Source organism: Vulpes lagopus, chromosome 1 (genome assembly GCF_018345385.1).
Source record: "Vulpes lagopus strain Blue_001 chromosome 1, ASM1834538v1, whole genome shotgun sequence".
Classification (NCBI taxonomy): Eukaryota; Metazoa; Chordata; class Mammalia; order Carnivora; family Canidae; genus Vulpes; species Vulpes lagopus.
Genome location: NC_054824.1, coordinates 53,747,367 through 53,765,029, shown reverse-complemented (window position 1 = coordinate 53,765,029; position 17,663 = coordinate 53,747,367). Strand labels below are relative to the sequence as shown.

Here is a 17,663-nt window from a genome sequence, read left to right as displayed (position 1 = left end):
TAGGAGATTTTGACAAAAACAAAATATATAATCATTCTCTTATTTTCAAGAAATGAAATCATTTACAATTCTTTTCTGTCAAACAACATTTACACCTCATTATTTCTAATTTAACAAATATAAATGGCCACAGATCAAATAAAGTGTAGACAGGTTGAATTTATCCCCATTTATAGACGTTGTTGGGCTATGAAGTGAGACTCCAAAATCTCAGAGCTGTGTTCCTAAATATACAAAGAGAGTAGCTGAAATCTTGGAAAGAAATATGAAAGAAACATTTTCGTCATACTAAAAATAATAGACAAAAACTATCCACTTTTTTAGAATGAGGAATTCTTGCTAAGAGTTCTGTTTTATCTTTTTAACTTCAGAAATAATGGCTGTGCGTTTTATCTGTAAGGTGAATTGAGAATGATGTTCTTATGCATCATAGATTCAATATGGATGACAGAAAACATAGGCTTGCTTTAGAATTAGAGGTCTGTAAATTCTGTTGAGTGACCACAATATGGTAGTACTAGTAATCATAAAAGAGATAAGATAGATATGTATATATGTACAGTGACATACACAGATGGCATTATAAGATAATGTAATTTGAGAAATTTAAAGTTTATTAAATTGAAAAATTTATGTATTCAAAGTTCAGGACTGGAAGCTTCAAAATTAAGGTATTTTCAGCTTGGCTTTCATAATTCATTGAACAGTGGTGCTTAGGAATGTAGTCTCCTCTGGCATCATTCTTACTGAAAAAGACAGCACTCTTATAGCTGGTGATCCGCATGGTGCAGTGGCTTCCAATGTGTAGGAGTCCTGAGGGGGTAGAAAAGAGAGGTCCTGGTGTGGAAATAGCAGTACAGGACTGAAGATACTGCACAGGAAGAGGAAGGTGCTAGATGAGAAATGCACACCTCTGTAGGCACACAGAATGGGAGATGGACTTCAGGGGCTCTAGATGATAGGATTTGCCACAATTTCATGAGAAATCTCACCAAAGTCCTTGAACTTAGGTCTATTTTTGATGGGAATACATTTCCAACCTAATCTGAAAAAAAGGGAAAACTATATAAAACTAACCATTACCTGAAGCAGGATGCCCATATGGCCTTTGGTGAAAGATCTTTCTATCTTTACTAAGATCCCTTGATGAGTATCTCCAAATATTTGGGTCCTTTTAATAGAAGTGTTACTTTGAGAGGGAAAAATGATCAGGAGATGAAAGTATGTGATAAAAAGACAATGAAGATGAGGGATGAGCATTAGATACATATCAAATAGATCCTTCTTCTGAATCAATCTGTTTGTATTTTTTTTAAATAAACAACACTTATTTTTATAGATAAGTCCATTCAAATCAATTCCAGAAGACTACTTTGTATTTTTTTTACTAAGTTGAAATGTCATCTATTTTCTACTTAAAATAAGTGACCTAAAAATGCTTTTATATTTTTGTTATTTTGTTGTATTATGATTTGCCCTGCAAACACCAATGGGTATGGTCTCGATTATGACTTTTATTTTTTGACTACTACAGTGAAAACAGCCAAAGCAAATGCAAGTTCAGGAAAAACAGCTTGGTAGGTAAGACATCAATTTTTCTAGCCAGAGAGATTTGCATTGCACTTTCTACCTGCAAGACCAAGGGCAAGTTACTTACCCTCTTTCTGATCCAGTTAACTCATTTGTAAAAGAGACTGAAAATAGCATCCAACCCATAGGCTGATGGATAGGTTTAAATGAAATGATGAATGTTGGAAACAAACGTGCTAATAGACGTAAGTTGCTACAGTAGCCATACTAAAAAAAGTAGTATTCTTTAAGATGCTTCCCACTCTCCTTTTGCCTTTTTTGGTACTACCCTCATCACAAATTAATAACGTTCAGTGCCTTTTAGTCTGAAACAGCACCGGCCAGTGTTGCAAGTATTCATAATGAATAATGTTGAAAGAGAGAGGTTACAGGTGAAGAAAATGCTACAAAGCAGATATACTATCTACGATCTTAGAAAATATGTGCAAGAAAGAAATGTACACACACATACATGTCTATAAGCAGAATGTCTGTTTTTTTCACCAATCAAAAAATTAATAAAACCCTGCAAAATGCAAGATGGTTTCAACCCTTCCATCTAATCTTAGTTTTTTTCCTTCATTAGTTTGGTAATATTCTCCACCTCACTTCCCCTTTCTCTCTACCCTCTGATTTCCTTTTGCTAGCAACCCTTGCCTGCCATTTTGACCACAGTGATGTTCAGGGGTTAGATTAAAGTCAGGAGCAGCCAACAGCCTTCTTTACAAATACAATCTGAGCACGCTCTTTCCCCAGAATGATAAACTTATCACCTCTCCAGCCCTCAGTCTGAAGCTGCAGCAGTAATTCTGCTGGATGCCAAAACTAAAATGAATGTGACTGTGCCATGCCCAGCTCTGAGCTGTGGCTGTAATGAGATTTGAATGGGAAGCCCCGGACACAATAAATCTGCGCCATATGTGACCATTTCCTGTGTCAGTTCCTTTCTCATAACCAGTGGAGACTTTTTTTTTCCCTCTCATGACCCCACACCATGACTCTGAAATCTTTCATGGCTGCTTATGGGCCTCAGGCTTTTTACAGCAGTTGTATAAATAAATGAATTTGACAGCAAACATCATAACAGTTAGCAGTAATGTGTGTTCGCCACAAGTGCCTATACTACTCACTGGAGAAATGGCAGAGGAAACAGCTTGTTTTGTTACCTAAACAAAAGTAGTTTCGTTTGACAAGTGGTGAAAGAATTAGTCAAATAAACTTGAAATCCACTAGGACTGTTTTTGCCAACCCTCCCTGCCAGTAAAATGTTCCCAGCTTCTCAGTGCCCATGATTCACGAGAGATAAATTTTCCTCTTTTATTCTGAGATAAAGATCTGGGCTGGGAATACAAACCCTTTGCCTGATATTTTATATTACTCTTCTTCACAAGGCAAGAGTGTCACGTAGGGGAACTCAGGTATGGTAAAGAGTTTCCAAAGGAACTTATGAAAGAAACACCAAGGGAGGCAGTTCATAGTGACCCCATCCCACTGATTACCTGTTGAAAGTAAACCAGAGCCTAGGAGGGCTTCCTTTTCTTTCATGTTTCCTTTATTCAAAAAAGGTTGTTGAAAGAAAGGGGGGGGGGTCATCATTTTCCCTCTATTTCTACAGTCCCAGTAAAATGAAGTGGTCTATTTTGGGGAATTTGTGGTCAATTCTGATAAGTACAAAAAAAAAAAAAAAGATTTTTCTCAGTTACATGGATTCGTTGGTTTAAGTCCTTAAATGTTTTCGTTCCTCTACTGGAATCTCAATAACCTCCTCATTATTCCAGGTGTGAAAAAAAAGATGTTTTTTTTTTGTCTTTTGGGTTTTCTAAGAGATTTTATTTATTTATTCATGAGAGACAGAGAGAGAGAGAGAGAGAGAAAGAGAGAGGCAGAGACATAGCCAGAGGGCAAAGCAAGCTCCTTGCAGGGAGCCCGATGTGAAACTGGATCCCCTGACCTTGAGATCACGCCCTGTGCTAAAGGCAGACACTCAACCACTGAGCCACCCAGATGTCCCTGTGAAAGACCTTATAGCTCAATAGTTATTCCTATGGACTCTGGTCCAAACTGCCTAGATTCAAATCCTCACTTTGATACTTACTCTCTGTGATTTTAGGCAAGTAACTTAGCTTCACTGTGCCTCAGTTTCCACTTTTGCAAAGTGGGAAGAAAAATGGTATGTCATAAGGTAGCTGTGACAGTTAAGTGTGTTTTAAAGGGCTCTGAACATAAATGATAAATGGGGACATTATGCTAAGTGAAATAAGCCAGTTTAAAAAAATAAATACTGCATGATAATACTTCTATGAGGTATTTACAAGACTCAAACTCATAGAAGCAGAGAATAGAACGGTGGTTGCCAGAGGCTGGAGAAGAGGATAAAAGGATCAAAGAGTGGCTAGGACTTAATATGTATTGTTGTCATTATTATTATTCCAAACAAAGAAACTTGGATAATAGTGGTTTAAAACCACTAGAGCTCTTCTCTAGGATAGCTTGATATTGGCAGCTTATCTGGGAAATAAAATTTAAAACCTGAGGGGCACCTGGGTGGTTTAGTGGTTGAGCATCTGCCTTTGGCTCAAACTGTGATCCTCAGGTCCTGGGATTGAGTCCTGTATCAGGCTCCCTGCAGGAGCCTCCTTCTCCCTCTGCCTATGCCTCTGCCCCTCTCTCTGTGTCTCTCATGAGTAAATAAAATAATATAAATAAAATTTAAAACCTGTGGGGGAAAACCATAATAGTACTTTCATTGAACTCAATTGCAATTAATTATACGATGTAGTACATTGTTAATAAAAATATCATCTGGATTTTGAAAATATTTTTTGAGTTGTAGGCTATTTTCACTCTTTCTAAAGTAGTGCTCTTTGTCATGGTCAAGTAACTTTTGCCACTAGAATTTTCTCATACTCAATAGAAGAATCATTGATTAGGAGAATAAAAGTTGGAGCTATCCCCAACTAACAACAGATCTTAGAGTCTATGTCCCACTCTCTGTTTTTATCTTTTTAAAAGTTATTTATTAAAATGTTTCACTAACATGTTTTGTTTGTGCGATAATATGCAAAAGTGCCTTAACATTTTAGAAGGTGCAGATTATAATTAATATAACAGAGATAGTTCAACTTAGAGAGTCTACTACCTACACAGTAAATTCCTAATGTCTGTTTTAACTGACTGAGAAATCCACTTAGATATATATTTCTCTATATCTAGTCAACTGTTTCTGTGGAGAAAGTCAGAAATATGAATGAATTGAACTGTGCAAAATTAAATGGACTCTTTCAGTTTTGCTTTTAGAGCAGTACCTAAAAATGGAAAGAAGTATGTCAACCGAAGTTAAGGAACCATTTGGCTTTATAAAACAATAACGAGCCAGGAGCGGGCAAAATAGGGTTGACTGTGATTTGGGGAGGTGAGTTTTGCTAGAAAACCAAATACATAAAGTGACATCATCCTGTGGTAAAATAGACTTAATGGAGACTCCATATATAGTAAAGTAAACAGACAACCCCATCTTATCATTGCTCCAGGTTACAGGCTGCAATGCTACATCTAGGAAATGTCTCCAAAATTGGTCTGTGAGAAAATAACTTTGTGCCCTAGGACCTTCACTGTTGAAGAATGTCATGTAACAAGACATCTTCCTTACTACATCCAAGTCCTTTCCCAAGATCGGCTCCTAGGATGCATATCCTGATTCACTGCTGGAGTTGCAAACGTGAAGATTTTATGCAGCTGATAACCCCGGATAATTGCACCCCACAGCACCACCAGGGATGAATAAACACAGAGCTGAGCAGTGCTCGTTGTGATTGACTGGCCACTCCTACTGCCTCTTAAATAGAAAATGAACACTGCTACCTTTTAAAGTCTGTTTTGCTGAGTTAAGGAGAAAACTGAGAGGGCAAAGAAATTCTAAAAGAGCAGTAGCTTCATCAAGCATTGTGGAACTATGAAAATAACTGCTCAGCTCTTTCTTCATAATTTTCTGTGTATGTGTGTCAACATCTATACAAGTTAGGCTTGTCACAGGAAGTGACAGGTTTGTACTTCCCTATCCTCCTGTGGTTGAGTAGAATCATTTGTTAGTCATCAATCATTGAGCAGAGGTAACAAGGAACTTTTGGGGGCCATACAATTTAATTGAAAGAGTTGGCAAAACATAGGCCATAGGCTCAAGCCAGCCCACTAGCTACTGTAAATAAAGTTTTATTGAAACACAGCCCATATTCACTTGTTTACCTATTATAAACTAATGTAAACTCTACTTTTGCACTGTAATAGCAGATTTGAGTAATTGTGACTGAAGCTCTATGGACTTGAAGTTGAAGTTGGAAATATTTACTGTCTGGCCCTTTATAAAAAATGTTTGCCAATCCCTGCTCTAAGAGTTCTATATTTGTCTCTGAAGCAGTGAGCAGCAAAGTACAAGATGGAGGCTTATTTCTCATCCTGGGTCCCTGCCAGAGATAAACAAGAAGAATAAGCAAGAAATAGACCTTTGTTATTTTCAGCTATCAAGATTTGCAAGTTGTGCATTATGACATCCTAACTTAGCCTACTCTGATGGATACAGAATCTTTACTATTCTCATGTGTATCTTTTTCTCTGCACATACATAATATATCTTGCTTTAGGGAAGGGAATGAAAAGCATAAGAGGACTTTATTCTCTTTTTTTGTCCTCAGGAGACATGATGAGGACATGAAATGTTTGAGTTCTCAGTCAACATTTGGCTGGAATTTTTCCCCTTCTAAACATAAATTTTCTTTATATAGTTTATCTCAATATTTCCTTCAACTAATACCTGAGAATCAATCTTCTTTGTTAAAGCTCTTTGAAAACTTATTCCACAAATCTCCACAAACCTGCCTTCCTTGCCATGTAAAGATGAAATTTCTTCAATATATTGAGTACAGAAGATTGTTGAAATAATTAGAGAAAAAGATTTCTGTAAGCCCAGAATTGGCACGCTGATGTCTTTCAGAATGAGTTCTTGCATTTGGTCTTTGGCAGTTCTGATACAGTAGAAAATGCATACAGCTGGCTCTACTTGTTCATTTTGCTATGTCCAGATCTTCTCCTTTGGGGGAAAAAGAAGCAGGTACTTTTTTTGGCAGAAAACAACATGGTCTCTTTCAACCTCACAGAAGTACAAGTTGATGGGATAGCCTGCCACTGATACTGCTCTTTGAAAGCAGGAAGTGATAGAGGCCATTACGAGAGTATCATGTTCCTAGTGTCAGCCATCAAAGGGAAAGCCAAAGGGTATCTTGCCAAGACAAGTGCTGTGATCTGATGGATAGGGACACTAGTTTGAAGATGGCAATTCTGATTTATATTCTTCTTACTCTTGATAACTTTGACAACAGACTACCATGCATCTCAGTTGACTTATCATACATTATAGAGCAATATACATGGATATTTACCTACAGAAAAATTGTAAAAAAGTTAACTGCATTAATGTCTATGACATACTGCAGGGGAAAGGGAATTGAAAGAGGCAGCAACCCAAGCAATCTTCCCACTGAGGGCAATAGGTATGAGCCAGGAGGGAGAGTGGATAGTACACATGATGAGGTTAACCTGGTACTGTTCAGTCATTTGAACAAAGAATTTGTTAGGTTTTTTACAAGTAAGATATTGGACCAGGGGCTCCCAGGTAAGCTACTTCCAAGTTACCTTTCAAGTTCAATGGCTCCTCTTAAAAACTGGTACAAACAATTCACCAGGCTAAAAGAGTTTTAAGGACATTTTGAAACTTAATTTGGAGGAACAAAACATAACTAGACTACTGAGATGCACAATGAGCTCAGACAAGATGGCTTATTCATAGCAAGGGCTGTATAAAAACTGGAGGCAAAGTAGTGTCTGGAGCTATAAGAATAGGTACTGCAAAATATATCTATAGATACCAATAAACACTATCTAGAGATTCAACATGGGAAAGAATAACTGATTAAGAAAAATTTTAGTTATACTCAACTATATGTAAGATTTAAAAATTATTAACAGTCATGTACTATGGTTTACATGTAGGGATACTTCAAGATGAACTCTTCAATTTGGATGAAGTCTGGTATGGAATCAGGAAATCAATAATCATTCTATGCATTATCTTATCATCTTGAATCTTTGTAAATTCTGGAGGAAGGGAGGGTGATGAGAGGAAAACAGGAACTGAGTATCATTTTCTAGCTACTTCATTGTACAGGTTTGCCATTTTAAGCACTGATTTAACACTATATTTGGGACATTAATAATTATCCTGATAATGATCTAGGCTCTGGTAATACGTAGTTAAAAATAAAAGATAGTCACGATAGTTGCCGTCATGGAACTTACTTAGAATCAAGTTTCCAGTACCAAAAAAAAAAAAAAAAAAAGTTTTCTTTTTCAGATAGTGAACTCATCATGAGCAATCTGAGTACAGATATCCACCTTACTCATCTTGGCAAGTCTTGCTCCTGTCCCAGAGCCTGTTACAGTCAAAGGGAAGAAACATCAAAATTCTATGGATGTGTCCTTATGGGCCAGGTATTCAAGGAGTCATTCATCATGTCTTATTTTACTTAGTCATCATGCCAAGCTGAGAGTTATGTTTTTATCATTTCTTTTTTCCAAATAAAGAAACTGGACTTGAAGCTGAATGTAGGGACCCCAAAATAGCAGAGTCAGGGATCCCTGGGTGGCGCAGCGGTTTAGCGCCTGTCTTTGGCCCAGGGCGCGATCCTGGAGACCCGGGATCGAATCCCACATCGGGCTCCCGGTGCGTGGAGCCTGCTTCTCTCTCTGCCTGTGTCTCTGCCTCTCTCTCTCTCTCTCTGTGTGACTATCATAAATAAATAAAATTAAAAAAAAAAAATAGCAGAGTCAGACTAAAAGCAGCCTAGATGCCTGAGTCACCACCAGGATCACAGCTGCCAAGGGAGCCACCCAGTCTTCTTTAGGCTGAGATGTGAATGGGAAAAAAAAAAAAAAGTTGTCCTTTTGTTGAACAATTGAGATTTGGGGGTTATCTGTTAACTGGAGTTGATTACTCGGTATCACACAATATCTGTGTTTTATACGAGCAAATGAAACGAATAAGTACACAGACATAAAGAACAAACAAGGGTAAGGTCCGAGTTGGTTTAGAAGTAGTATTAAGAGGAAAGGTTGAATGCCCGACATTTTCTGACCTAGACTATACCTACCACTTAAGGAGGCTCCATTTAGTGAGAGTGTTGCTCTCTATGGGTGACGGGCACTGAGGGGGACACTTGACGGGATGAGCACTGGGTGTTTTTCTGTATGTTGGTAAATTGAACACCAATAAAAATTAATTTATTAAAAAAAAAGGAAGTTCACTGAGAACTGGCTACAGATGAGTTTACACTCTAAATGATCTCCACTTTGTAGCCAGCTCAAAACTAACTTGGAAGCTCTTAGAGACAGCTAAAAATTCAGCTTCACTAAGGTCTGGAATACAAGAAAGCGAGCAGCATACTGCATGCCAAGAAAGAAAAGTAGAAGCTCTAAGTACCTGGTTTATACTTTGAAAAAAAGTTTGGGAAAAGAGCAAGAGCATACTTATAATTCCTTAGGGATACATCATGTGCTTTTTATTGGACCTGCTCTGTGTCTAAAGCCTATTTCCATCTAGTACCATACACTAAGTTAGTCATCTGAATATTATATTTAGAGAAATGCACACATTGGGTCAAAAGCAAAATTAGGCCATCTCCATAATTGGAAAGTTTATCATTCCACCAACTACAAAGTTCTTTTTGCTTGGAATCAAGGCTGATTTCTCCTGAAATGACAGGATTTTCCAGATAACACTAGTCACTGGTCTTTCAAGAATGGTTTTATAGGTTAATAGGAGCTGCCTCCTGAGAAAAACTATAGCCCATAATGCATCTGGCCAATTCTCTGGTGCCATTCAAATTGTTAGGGGTAAGAGTGGGAGAATTCCTTCCTTCTCCTCTGAGACGATCATTTTATGCCCCAAAGCTTCAACTTCATTATTCTTATCTTAGGGCGTAATTATAATGTTATTATTGGTCATAAAATTAACCAGATTTTCCTCTCTTTTCTTTTCCTCTTTAGCATTTGACTCCCTGACCTCCTCCAACAGAAAAGTCTATGGACTGATTATATGCTAAGTGTAGAAGTATTTCCTTTTATTTGTTTAAAAATTCCCCACTGTTAACTTCATTGAGAGCATACTTGTTCTCATATGAAATAAGGTAAAGAAAAAATAAAAGAATTTTTACCACTTCTTTAAAATGTGAAAATTTTTATTCCTGTCTCTCAATGCTTCTAAGACTGTTCACTTTTGTAACTTCATGATCCAGAGATCCTGTTCTGCATTTACATCAACCTGCGGGTACTTGGTTCACCTTATACCCCGAGAACCTTTGTCAATTGCTCCTCTGTACTCTATGCAAACTTCACTTAACTATTCTTCAAAGTAACTTCTTTGTTCTAGCCAGCTAACCCAAATGGCAAAAAGGTTTTACTTTGAGGGCTGGTGCTTATCTGTGGCAGCAGCTGCCAAAATACTGTCTTAGAAAGGATTATTAAGCCATGTAAGGACTCAGTAGAAAAGTGCTATGATAAGTTAGCAGTCTGCTGGGGTGAGAGGTGGTATATACAGGGGAGTCTCAACAAAACTTGCTGTCAGGACAAACACCACTATATCTGCTATACTAACACCTCTTATGTATTATGTGAGCTCTCCGTGTCCACATATCCAAATTCTAACCATAGTCCATTATCCAGAATTCTACCCAAATTCCATTCACCAATCCACATCTAGTTCTTTTTAAGCTTCTTTATCTTAATTTATTATTATTATTATTTTTAAAAAAATATTTATTTATTTGAGAGAGAGAGACAGCACACAGTGGTGGTGGTGGGAGAGGGAGAGAGAATCTTAAGCAGGCTCCATGCCCAAGCATCTTAGAGCTCTGTCTCATGTCCCTGAGATCTTGACCTGGGCCAAAATAAAGAGTTAAATGATTAACTGACAGAATAACCCAGGCGCCCCAAAGGTATATATTTAAAATTTCCTAAGGAAATTTTCCTAAAAATGTTTTCCAAGAAGGACTGGGTATCAAGGTTGCCATATGTCACTCAGGTGTCAGATAGGAACTTACATTTTCTCAGATATTCCATTTTCCCTTCATTTTCAGTAAAGTTGATATTCTTAGCTTCCTAAAATCCTAATACCACAAATAAAGACATAAGCTATTTCATTGCAAAAAGTGAATGAGAAGGAGAGGGACAAACAGAAGCAAGGTACAAATAGATGATAGTATTCCCAGTACTTTCTCCATAGAGGGGAATGAATTAAACATGAGGCAAGAAGGTCATTAAGTTAGGTATATGATTTCATCAGATTGCCTGGATTGCAGCAAGGTTTCAACAAGAACTGGAAGGTAAAAGAACTTTACTCTTGTCTTGTGCCTTTTAATATTCAAATAATTATAACTCCTGCTATTACATGAGAATATAGATACTTGTATGAACAGATATATTGCATGCATTACATATCTTACAGATGAAGAGACTGATGCTTAGAGAGGTTAAATAACATGAACATCCATTTACTCAGTGGCAGAGTCAGCATCTAAAGCCATTTTTAGTTGCTGTATTGTGTACTTTGCCACCATTTTACCTGTCATCATTTGCTCTTTACAACAACTATAAAAGGTGGGTATGAGAGAGGGTATTTCCCTTTATCTGATGAAAAAACTGAGTTTCAGATAGTTTAGTACTTGCCAAAGATTGAGTGAATTGATCAGAAATACTATTCTCCTGACATCTTAGTACAATAGTCTTGCCACAACTTGATGATCTTTGCGTTGGCTATAAAACCAATGTATTACCCTATAGTCACCCAAAATCACCCACATAGTGGGTGAACTAAAGAGTGAAAATATCAGTCAAGGCATGATTCTGTCATTTCCAAAGTGATTCTGAAATCATTTTTATATTTTCAAACCATGTGGATTAATACTAAAAACATTTTTAATTAAAACATAGAGGGTAACTATCATACTGAATTCTATAAATAGTATTGCCTTGAGGTCCATCCACTTGAATTAACCAAAAATTTTGCACCACTAATTAGCTAGAGTTAAGCAAGGGTTGGTGCTGGGCAATGTGACCTTTTTATGTCACATGTCACTGGGATTACATTTTCTTTCTGATGTACAAGTCATTGGTCACAATAGGCTGCCAGAATTTGACACTATGGATTTATTTGATGAAGTATCCATATTGGTTTGTTAATTTCTAAGCATTATCTAGAGTCATTTTGTAACAGTGTGACCTCATTTACAGTGAAAGTATAAGTATATAAGTATATAACCCTGTGGTTTATTAAACACACTCTCACATGAAAACAAGAGGAACTGAGTTCTACTAGCACTTTTGCCAAAATCAACTGCTCTTTTATAAAATATATTTTACTTATTTATTAGAGAGATAAAGAGAGAGAGGGAATGTATATGACTAGGGAGGAAGGACAGAGGAAAGAAGAGAAAGAATCCAAGTGGACTCCAGGATAAGCACAGAGCCCTACACAGGGCTCAATCTCACAACCATGAGACTATTACCTGAGCTGAAATCAAGAGGTGGAAGCTTAACAAATTAAGCCATGCAGGCGCCCCCAAAATCAACTGTTCTTAAACAAGTTGCCTTAGCTCTCAGAACTTCAGACTTACCATCTTAAAAATGATATTGGACTAAATAAGCTATTGAGATCACTTTCAACATTCAGCATGTAATTGATTTTATCACTTAGAAACCATCCTCCTCGTCGCCACTCTAATGGTTGGATCCTGGCCCTTTCATTTATCCACCTTTGACATGGTAGAAAAGAAAACTCATCCTCCAATCAAAAACTACACTTTTTAATTAAAAATTTATTTGTATTTATGTTCCTGCTGTATCTATTTGCTTACCTCACTGAAACTTTAGCCTTGGTCTATCAGCTATCTTCTGACTTCCTTCCGTTACTCACATAATGTCTACTTCCTTCCATTACTGCTTTGGACTCTCTCTCATCAGCATTTTCTGACCTCTCATTCTTTCATCCCTCATTCTCTGTCCATATCCATGTATAAAATCCTTGAATTTGGCAAAGCTAATGCATCCACTTCCATCACTTTTTCTCCTGGAAGTTTAAGAACCTACAGAAAACCACATCATTAAAAAAGAATAAAACCATCTATAACCAAGAACTGTGTTATTTGGTGCTATTGCAAGTGCTTTATCTCCAATCTCAATCAAGCCTTCCATGTTAATCAACCCATCTTTCATTCACCTCTAGTGGAAGAGTTTGTTTAAGGCTTTGGTGTTCTCTTTCTACCTTCATGACCAAGTCATGTCCTTCACAAATATATTTAAGGACACAGAGAATTAATCCTCCCACTTTTACCCCTAATGTTTTCAAATATTCACTCTTTCTTATATCCTCCTCATCTTCCCTATTTCCCAAGCTAACCTCTACACAGATGACCTTATCCCTATCTCCTCCTGCTTGAACACCACAAATTAGCCCTCATCAATCATTGGCTGTTTCTTGGATCTTCAAACTTCTTCCCATCAGCCAGAAGCATATATAAGTTTCCCATACTATAAACACTTCTCTTTCTTTCTTTCTTTCTTTCTTTCTTTCTTTCTTTCTTCTTTCTTATCTTTCTTTTCTTTCTTTCCTTTACTCTCAAATTCCTTGAAAATAAAGGTTTTCTTTTTATTTTGATTTATGTTACTTATTATTGTGCTTTTCTCATCTTTTAGACAGGTCTCAGTCTACTGAGGTCTACACGTTGCCCCAATCATTCTACCAATACTATTGCCAGTAATGTTACTAGAACCTAAGCTTCAGATCCAGTTCTAAGGTCCAGTTGCTTTTTTTCTGATTTAATACTTGACATAATTACAGCATTTGCTATTGCTGTTCTTGAGATGCCCTCTTGCCTTAATTTCTAGAACATCATTATCTCCTTTTTCTCTCTTATCTCTGTGCCTCCTCAACTGCTATTGTTTCCCTGGGTGGGGGACGGGCTTCTTCAACCAATCCTTTAAAGGAAGGTGTTTTTCAGGATTCAGTTCTTTGCCTCCTTCTCCTAATAAATATGCCCTGTGGACAAGCTCATACACGCAAAAAGATAGAGAGAAAGAGACAACAGAGGAAGACAGAGAGAAAAAGTATACAGCCCAGAGATAGAGACAGAAAGCATGAGACAAATTAGAGTTCATGTGCTAATGGACCCTAAACTCATGAACTCTCTTTAATGACAAAACTGTAGTGTCAAGTATTCTCTCTTTCAAGGCATTTCACACACACCTCAAACATAGGTGTGTTTCCTGCATCCACTCCATGCAACCACTCCATGCTTCAAGAGGAACTATGTGCTCACACCTAGTTACTTAAGAAATGATTAGATTTAAGAGACCCAGAAAGTCAGTAGCTTACTTATTCCTTATCATATATGCAAATTTATTAGAAGAGATTCCAATAGAACAGCTTCTAATACTGAAGCACTGAGTATGCCCCTGAGATTGCATGGAATAATTGTATAAGGACTGTAGTAAGTCAAACCTAAAAGTCTATGCTATTTTTATCTCCATTTAAAGATGTAGAGACCAACTAAGGAATTCAGAAATTTGCCAAACAAGTAAGATAGAAACATGGATGGTACCCGGCCCGTGTGGTTGCAGACCTGTTCTGGGTGTGATTCTGCCTTCAGGAAACAGTTTTATTTAAAGTATTGGATGACAGGGATATAGCAATTACCTCCTTTGCTCACTGAAAATAACAACAACAACAATAACAGACTACATGGATTAAGTGTTTACAATGTGATACTGCTTTAAGTGCTTTATAAGCATAAGCTCATTTAATCTTCATGGTAACTTTATGGCGTAGGTACTACTCTTACTCCCATTTTACAGATGAGGGAAATGTGGCATATATGGTTTAAACATCTTCTCCATTTTCAAGTAGCTTGAGAAAAATGAACACTAGGCAGTCTTTTCCAAAGCCCATGTCCTTGACCTCTATGCTATACTCTCTTGCTATTTAAGAACTTTATTGTGTTTCTGCAAGTAGCATTGAATGCTGGTTGCTATGCATCTCTTCCCTCTATAGCATCACCACACTACCTGGCTTTGCCCCAATAATTTATAGCCCTGCTGTTATAATACTTGTTTATTCTTTTCTCCTCTTCCATGTTTTGGCTTATTAGTTTTTAACAATTATCTGCAAATATTTTCTTTCTCAGTACCCCCAAAATCCAACCATATTCTGTTTCATCCTGGATAACCTAACTTTACTAATCTTCTTACAAGCTACACACTACTTCTATCATAAAAAATAAGAACTACTTGAACCATTACCACTCTCTGCATACAGCTTTCTAAGTTTGGAGTGACCATGTAACTTATTGTTTATAACCAAGACACTTTTGAAAGTGGCTGTTTTAGAATCATGCTGGGGCAGCAAATATAGATTTGGGTTGTCCTAGGCAAACAGGAGTGATAGCCACATCACTTTAGACCCACAGAAGACTCAATATAGCTACACAACCACGTTGTTGACTCAGATTTCCTAGCTAACAGCTTATCCACTGGCAATGACATCATGGCTTCTCCCAATAGCACTGACTACACAAGAATTGGAATTCTGCTGGGGCCTTCAAATAACAACAAGTACAAAGAAAACAATCTTGCCAAAATTTTAAAACAGAAAATGAAGAATAAAAAAAAATGATTTAAGGCTGTAAGTCTATATAACCAATGGCAAGTAGACAGAACTGAATAAAAATGGACTTAAAAGTATTTAGTAATATTTCTTTAAATCAGCAGGGTTTAAAGAACAGAGACCTTACTTCTTAAAGTCTTTCCAATAAAATCCTTAGTTTAATCTCATTGAAAACACTCATTTCTTGTTAAATAAACATTATCTAATGAACAAAGGATTTTCGTAAAATCCTTTCATATCTTGTTATTCTCAAGTATAAATTAAAGCTTTTAACTCGTCTTTTTAATGCAACCTCAATCTCAACCTTCTAACCTTTCTCTATAGCATTTAATACTGTTATTTCTGAGATATAAAGACCAACTTGCCAAAAATGAAATCTTGAAGTTTATAATCTATTATATTATTGGTGATCAAGAAAAAAACCTCTACCTATTTCACTTATTTCTAGGGTTCATTTCTATAGTTCTTCAGCTTGAACCAATGTTGCATTTACCTGAGTCTCAGAAATTGATACTCAAGAACATTTTTTCCCTAGGCTGTGAAATTGATAACTGATGGCTATTTAATATCATTGATTTAAAATAATAACACTATGGATAGATGTGGAGATCTCTAGGAAGTACATTAATTATAAACTTCTAGGGTTTTGCAGACTGTAACGTGTATAAGATTCTATTATGTAACTGAACTCTAGAATGGAAATCTTAATTCCTTCTCTTTCCTGCCTTACTATCTTGTATCTGCTGTACATCTGGATGTGAAGAGTAGAAGGAAAATGGCACAAGCCCAAAGTGAAATTGTGAAATAGGAAAAGTTTGCCTTTGATGGCCTTTTGGTTCCTGGAAAAACAACCTCTCCCACTTTTGGGTTCCCAAAAATATCCTCTCTTCCTACAGAAGAAGAAAGAATCTGCTATCCTTATTTGAATTTTGATGAAAACTTGTTTTAATAAGCTAGCATTCCCAGTTTCCATTTACAAATTTGAACTTTTAAACTCTCCAGTGGATTTAAAAGTCTATCTTCAAGTAAAGGAATTATAAGCTATAACTTTTAGAAAGGGGTCTTCCCTAGTCTGCAAACCCTTAGCATTCTGAAGGCTGAATCTGAAGCCAGTTCTGCTTTAAGAATTTGGTGCTGAAAAAAAAAAAAAAAACTAAAATTAAAAAAAAGAAAAGAATTTGGCAGTGATGGACAGACACCAAGATAGCCACAACAGCTGCTGGTCTATACAGCCCATAGATACATTGTTGATGCCCAGGAAAGGGAGGAATGGGCCTGAAGATTTTAGAAGGCTAGCTTCTAGGAGCAACATAGCAAAATTTATGAAAGGCGCATGACTACACAAAAATCTGCCCAAATGTTCTGGAAGTGGTTTTCTTTAGTCCCAAACCAAGGACTGAGATACCTCCTCCTTTCCCCTATGCACTCTCCCCTCGACAGTTGATTATTTATATAAAATAATTTTCTGGTTCAGGTACCCTACTATTGACTATCTCAATATAAAGAGTTTATTTACAAGATCCAGAAATGAGAGAGAGAGAGAGAGAGAGAAGAAATCAGCAGGATTTTTCTGCTCCAATAGCCTTCAAGTTTAAAGATCAAACAGCTACACAGAGGATTAGCAAACTAGAAGATTAGAGGCAAAACTGATAACTGTAGCCCTGGAGAACTGTCGTAGAAGCAAGGCAACCCCAGCTGATAGGATGTGGACCCCAGAAACTGGTGTCATTGATAGGAACAGATGAGGAAGAACTGATCTTTGAAAACTAACTATAATAGAGAGGAAAACAATGCTTATTCACACAGGTTAAATTATGATACTGGTAATAGTCCTCTTAATGAGCTGTGTTCCATGTGTGCCTAATCAAACATGCTGCAAAATAATTGTAATGCATATCATGAAGTTTCTGTTAGATTAACATTGCTTTGCAATTTGCTTGATTACAATAATAAATACTCTCCTTTTTGCCCTGAGTCTGATTTGAGAAGTCCCTTGTGAAAATCACCTCAATACATATTCTGTACCTACCATGTTCAGGACAATGTGCTCAATGCTAAAAACACATTTTCTTCATTTTGTAGATTGAGGTTTCTCAATTTTGGCATGACTGACATATTAGATTGGATAAATTCTCTGTTGTGGAGTCTGTCCTACACATTGCAGGATATTTAGCAGCACCTCTGTTCTCTACCCAATAAATGCCAGTAGGTATACTCCCCCCAGCCTCTAGTTGTTGCAGCCAAATATGTCTTCATATTTGCCAAACATCCCCTGGATGGCAAAGTTATACCAGTTGAGAAGTCACTACTATAGAAGGATTCTCTACATACA

General features: G+C 36.9%; 1 protein-coding gene across 12 annotated transcripts in view; it reads right to left on the bottom strand.

Moving 5' to 3' along the window:
• Positions 1 to 17,663, bottom strand: part of PKHD1 (PKHD1 ciliary IPT domain containing fibrocystin/polyductin) — a 477,526-nt gene that overhangs the window by 60,256 nt on the left and 399,607 nt on the right. The window contains exon 63 of one of the 12 annotated variants that reach the window (XM_041771588.1): positions 179 to 813. The exons of the other annotated variants lie outside the window; for them this stretch is intronic. Coding sequence (XP_041627522.1) covers positions 617 to 813 — 197 coding nt within the window. The 3' untranslated portion in view covers positions 179 to 616. Of the gene's footprint in view, positions 1 to 178; positions 814 to 17,663 lie in introns of those variants that run through there. 12 annotated transcript variants of the gene reach the window in all.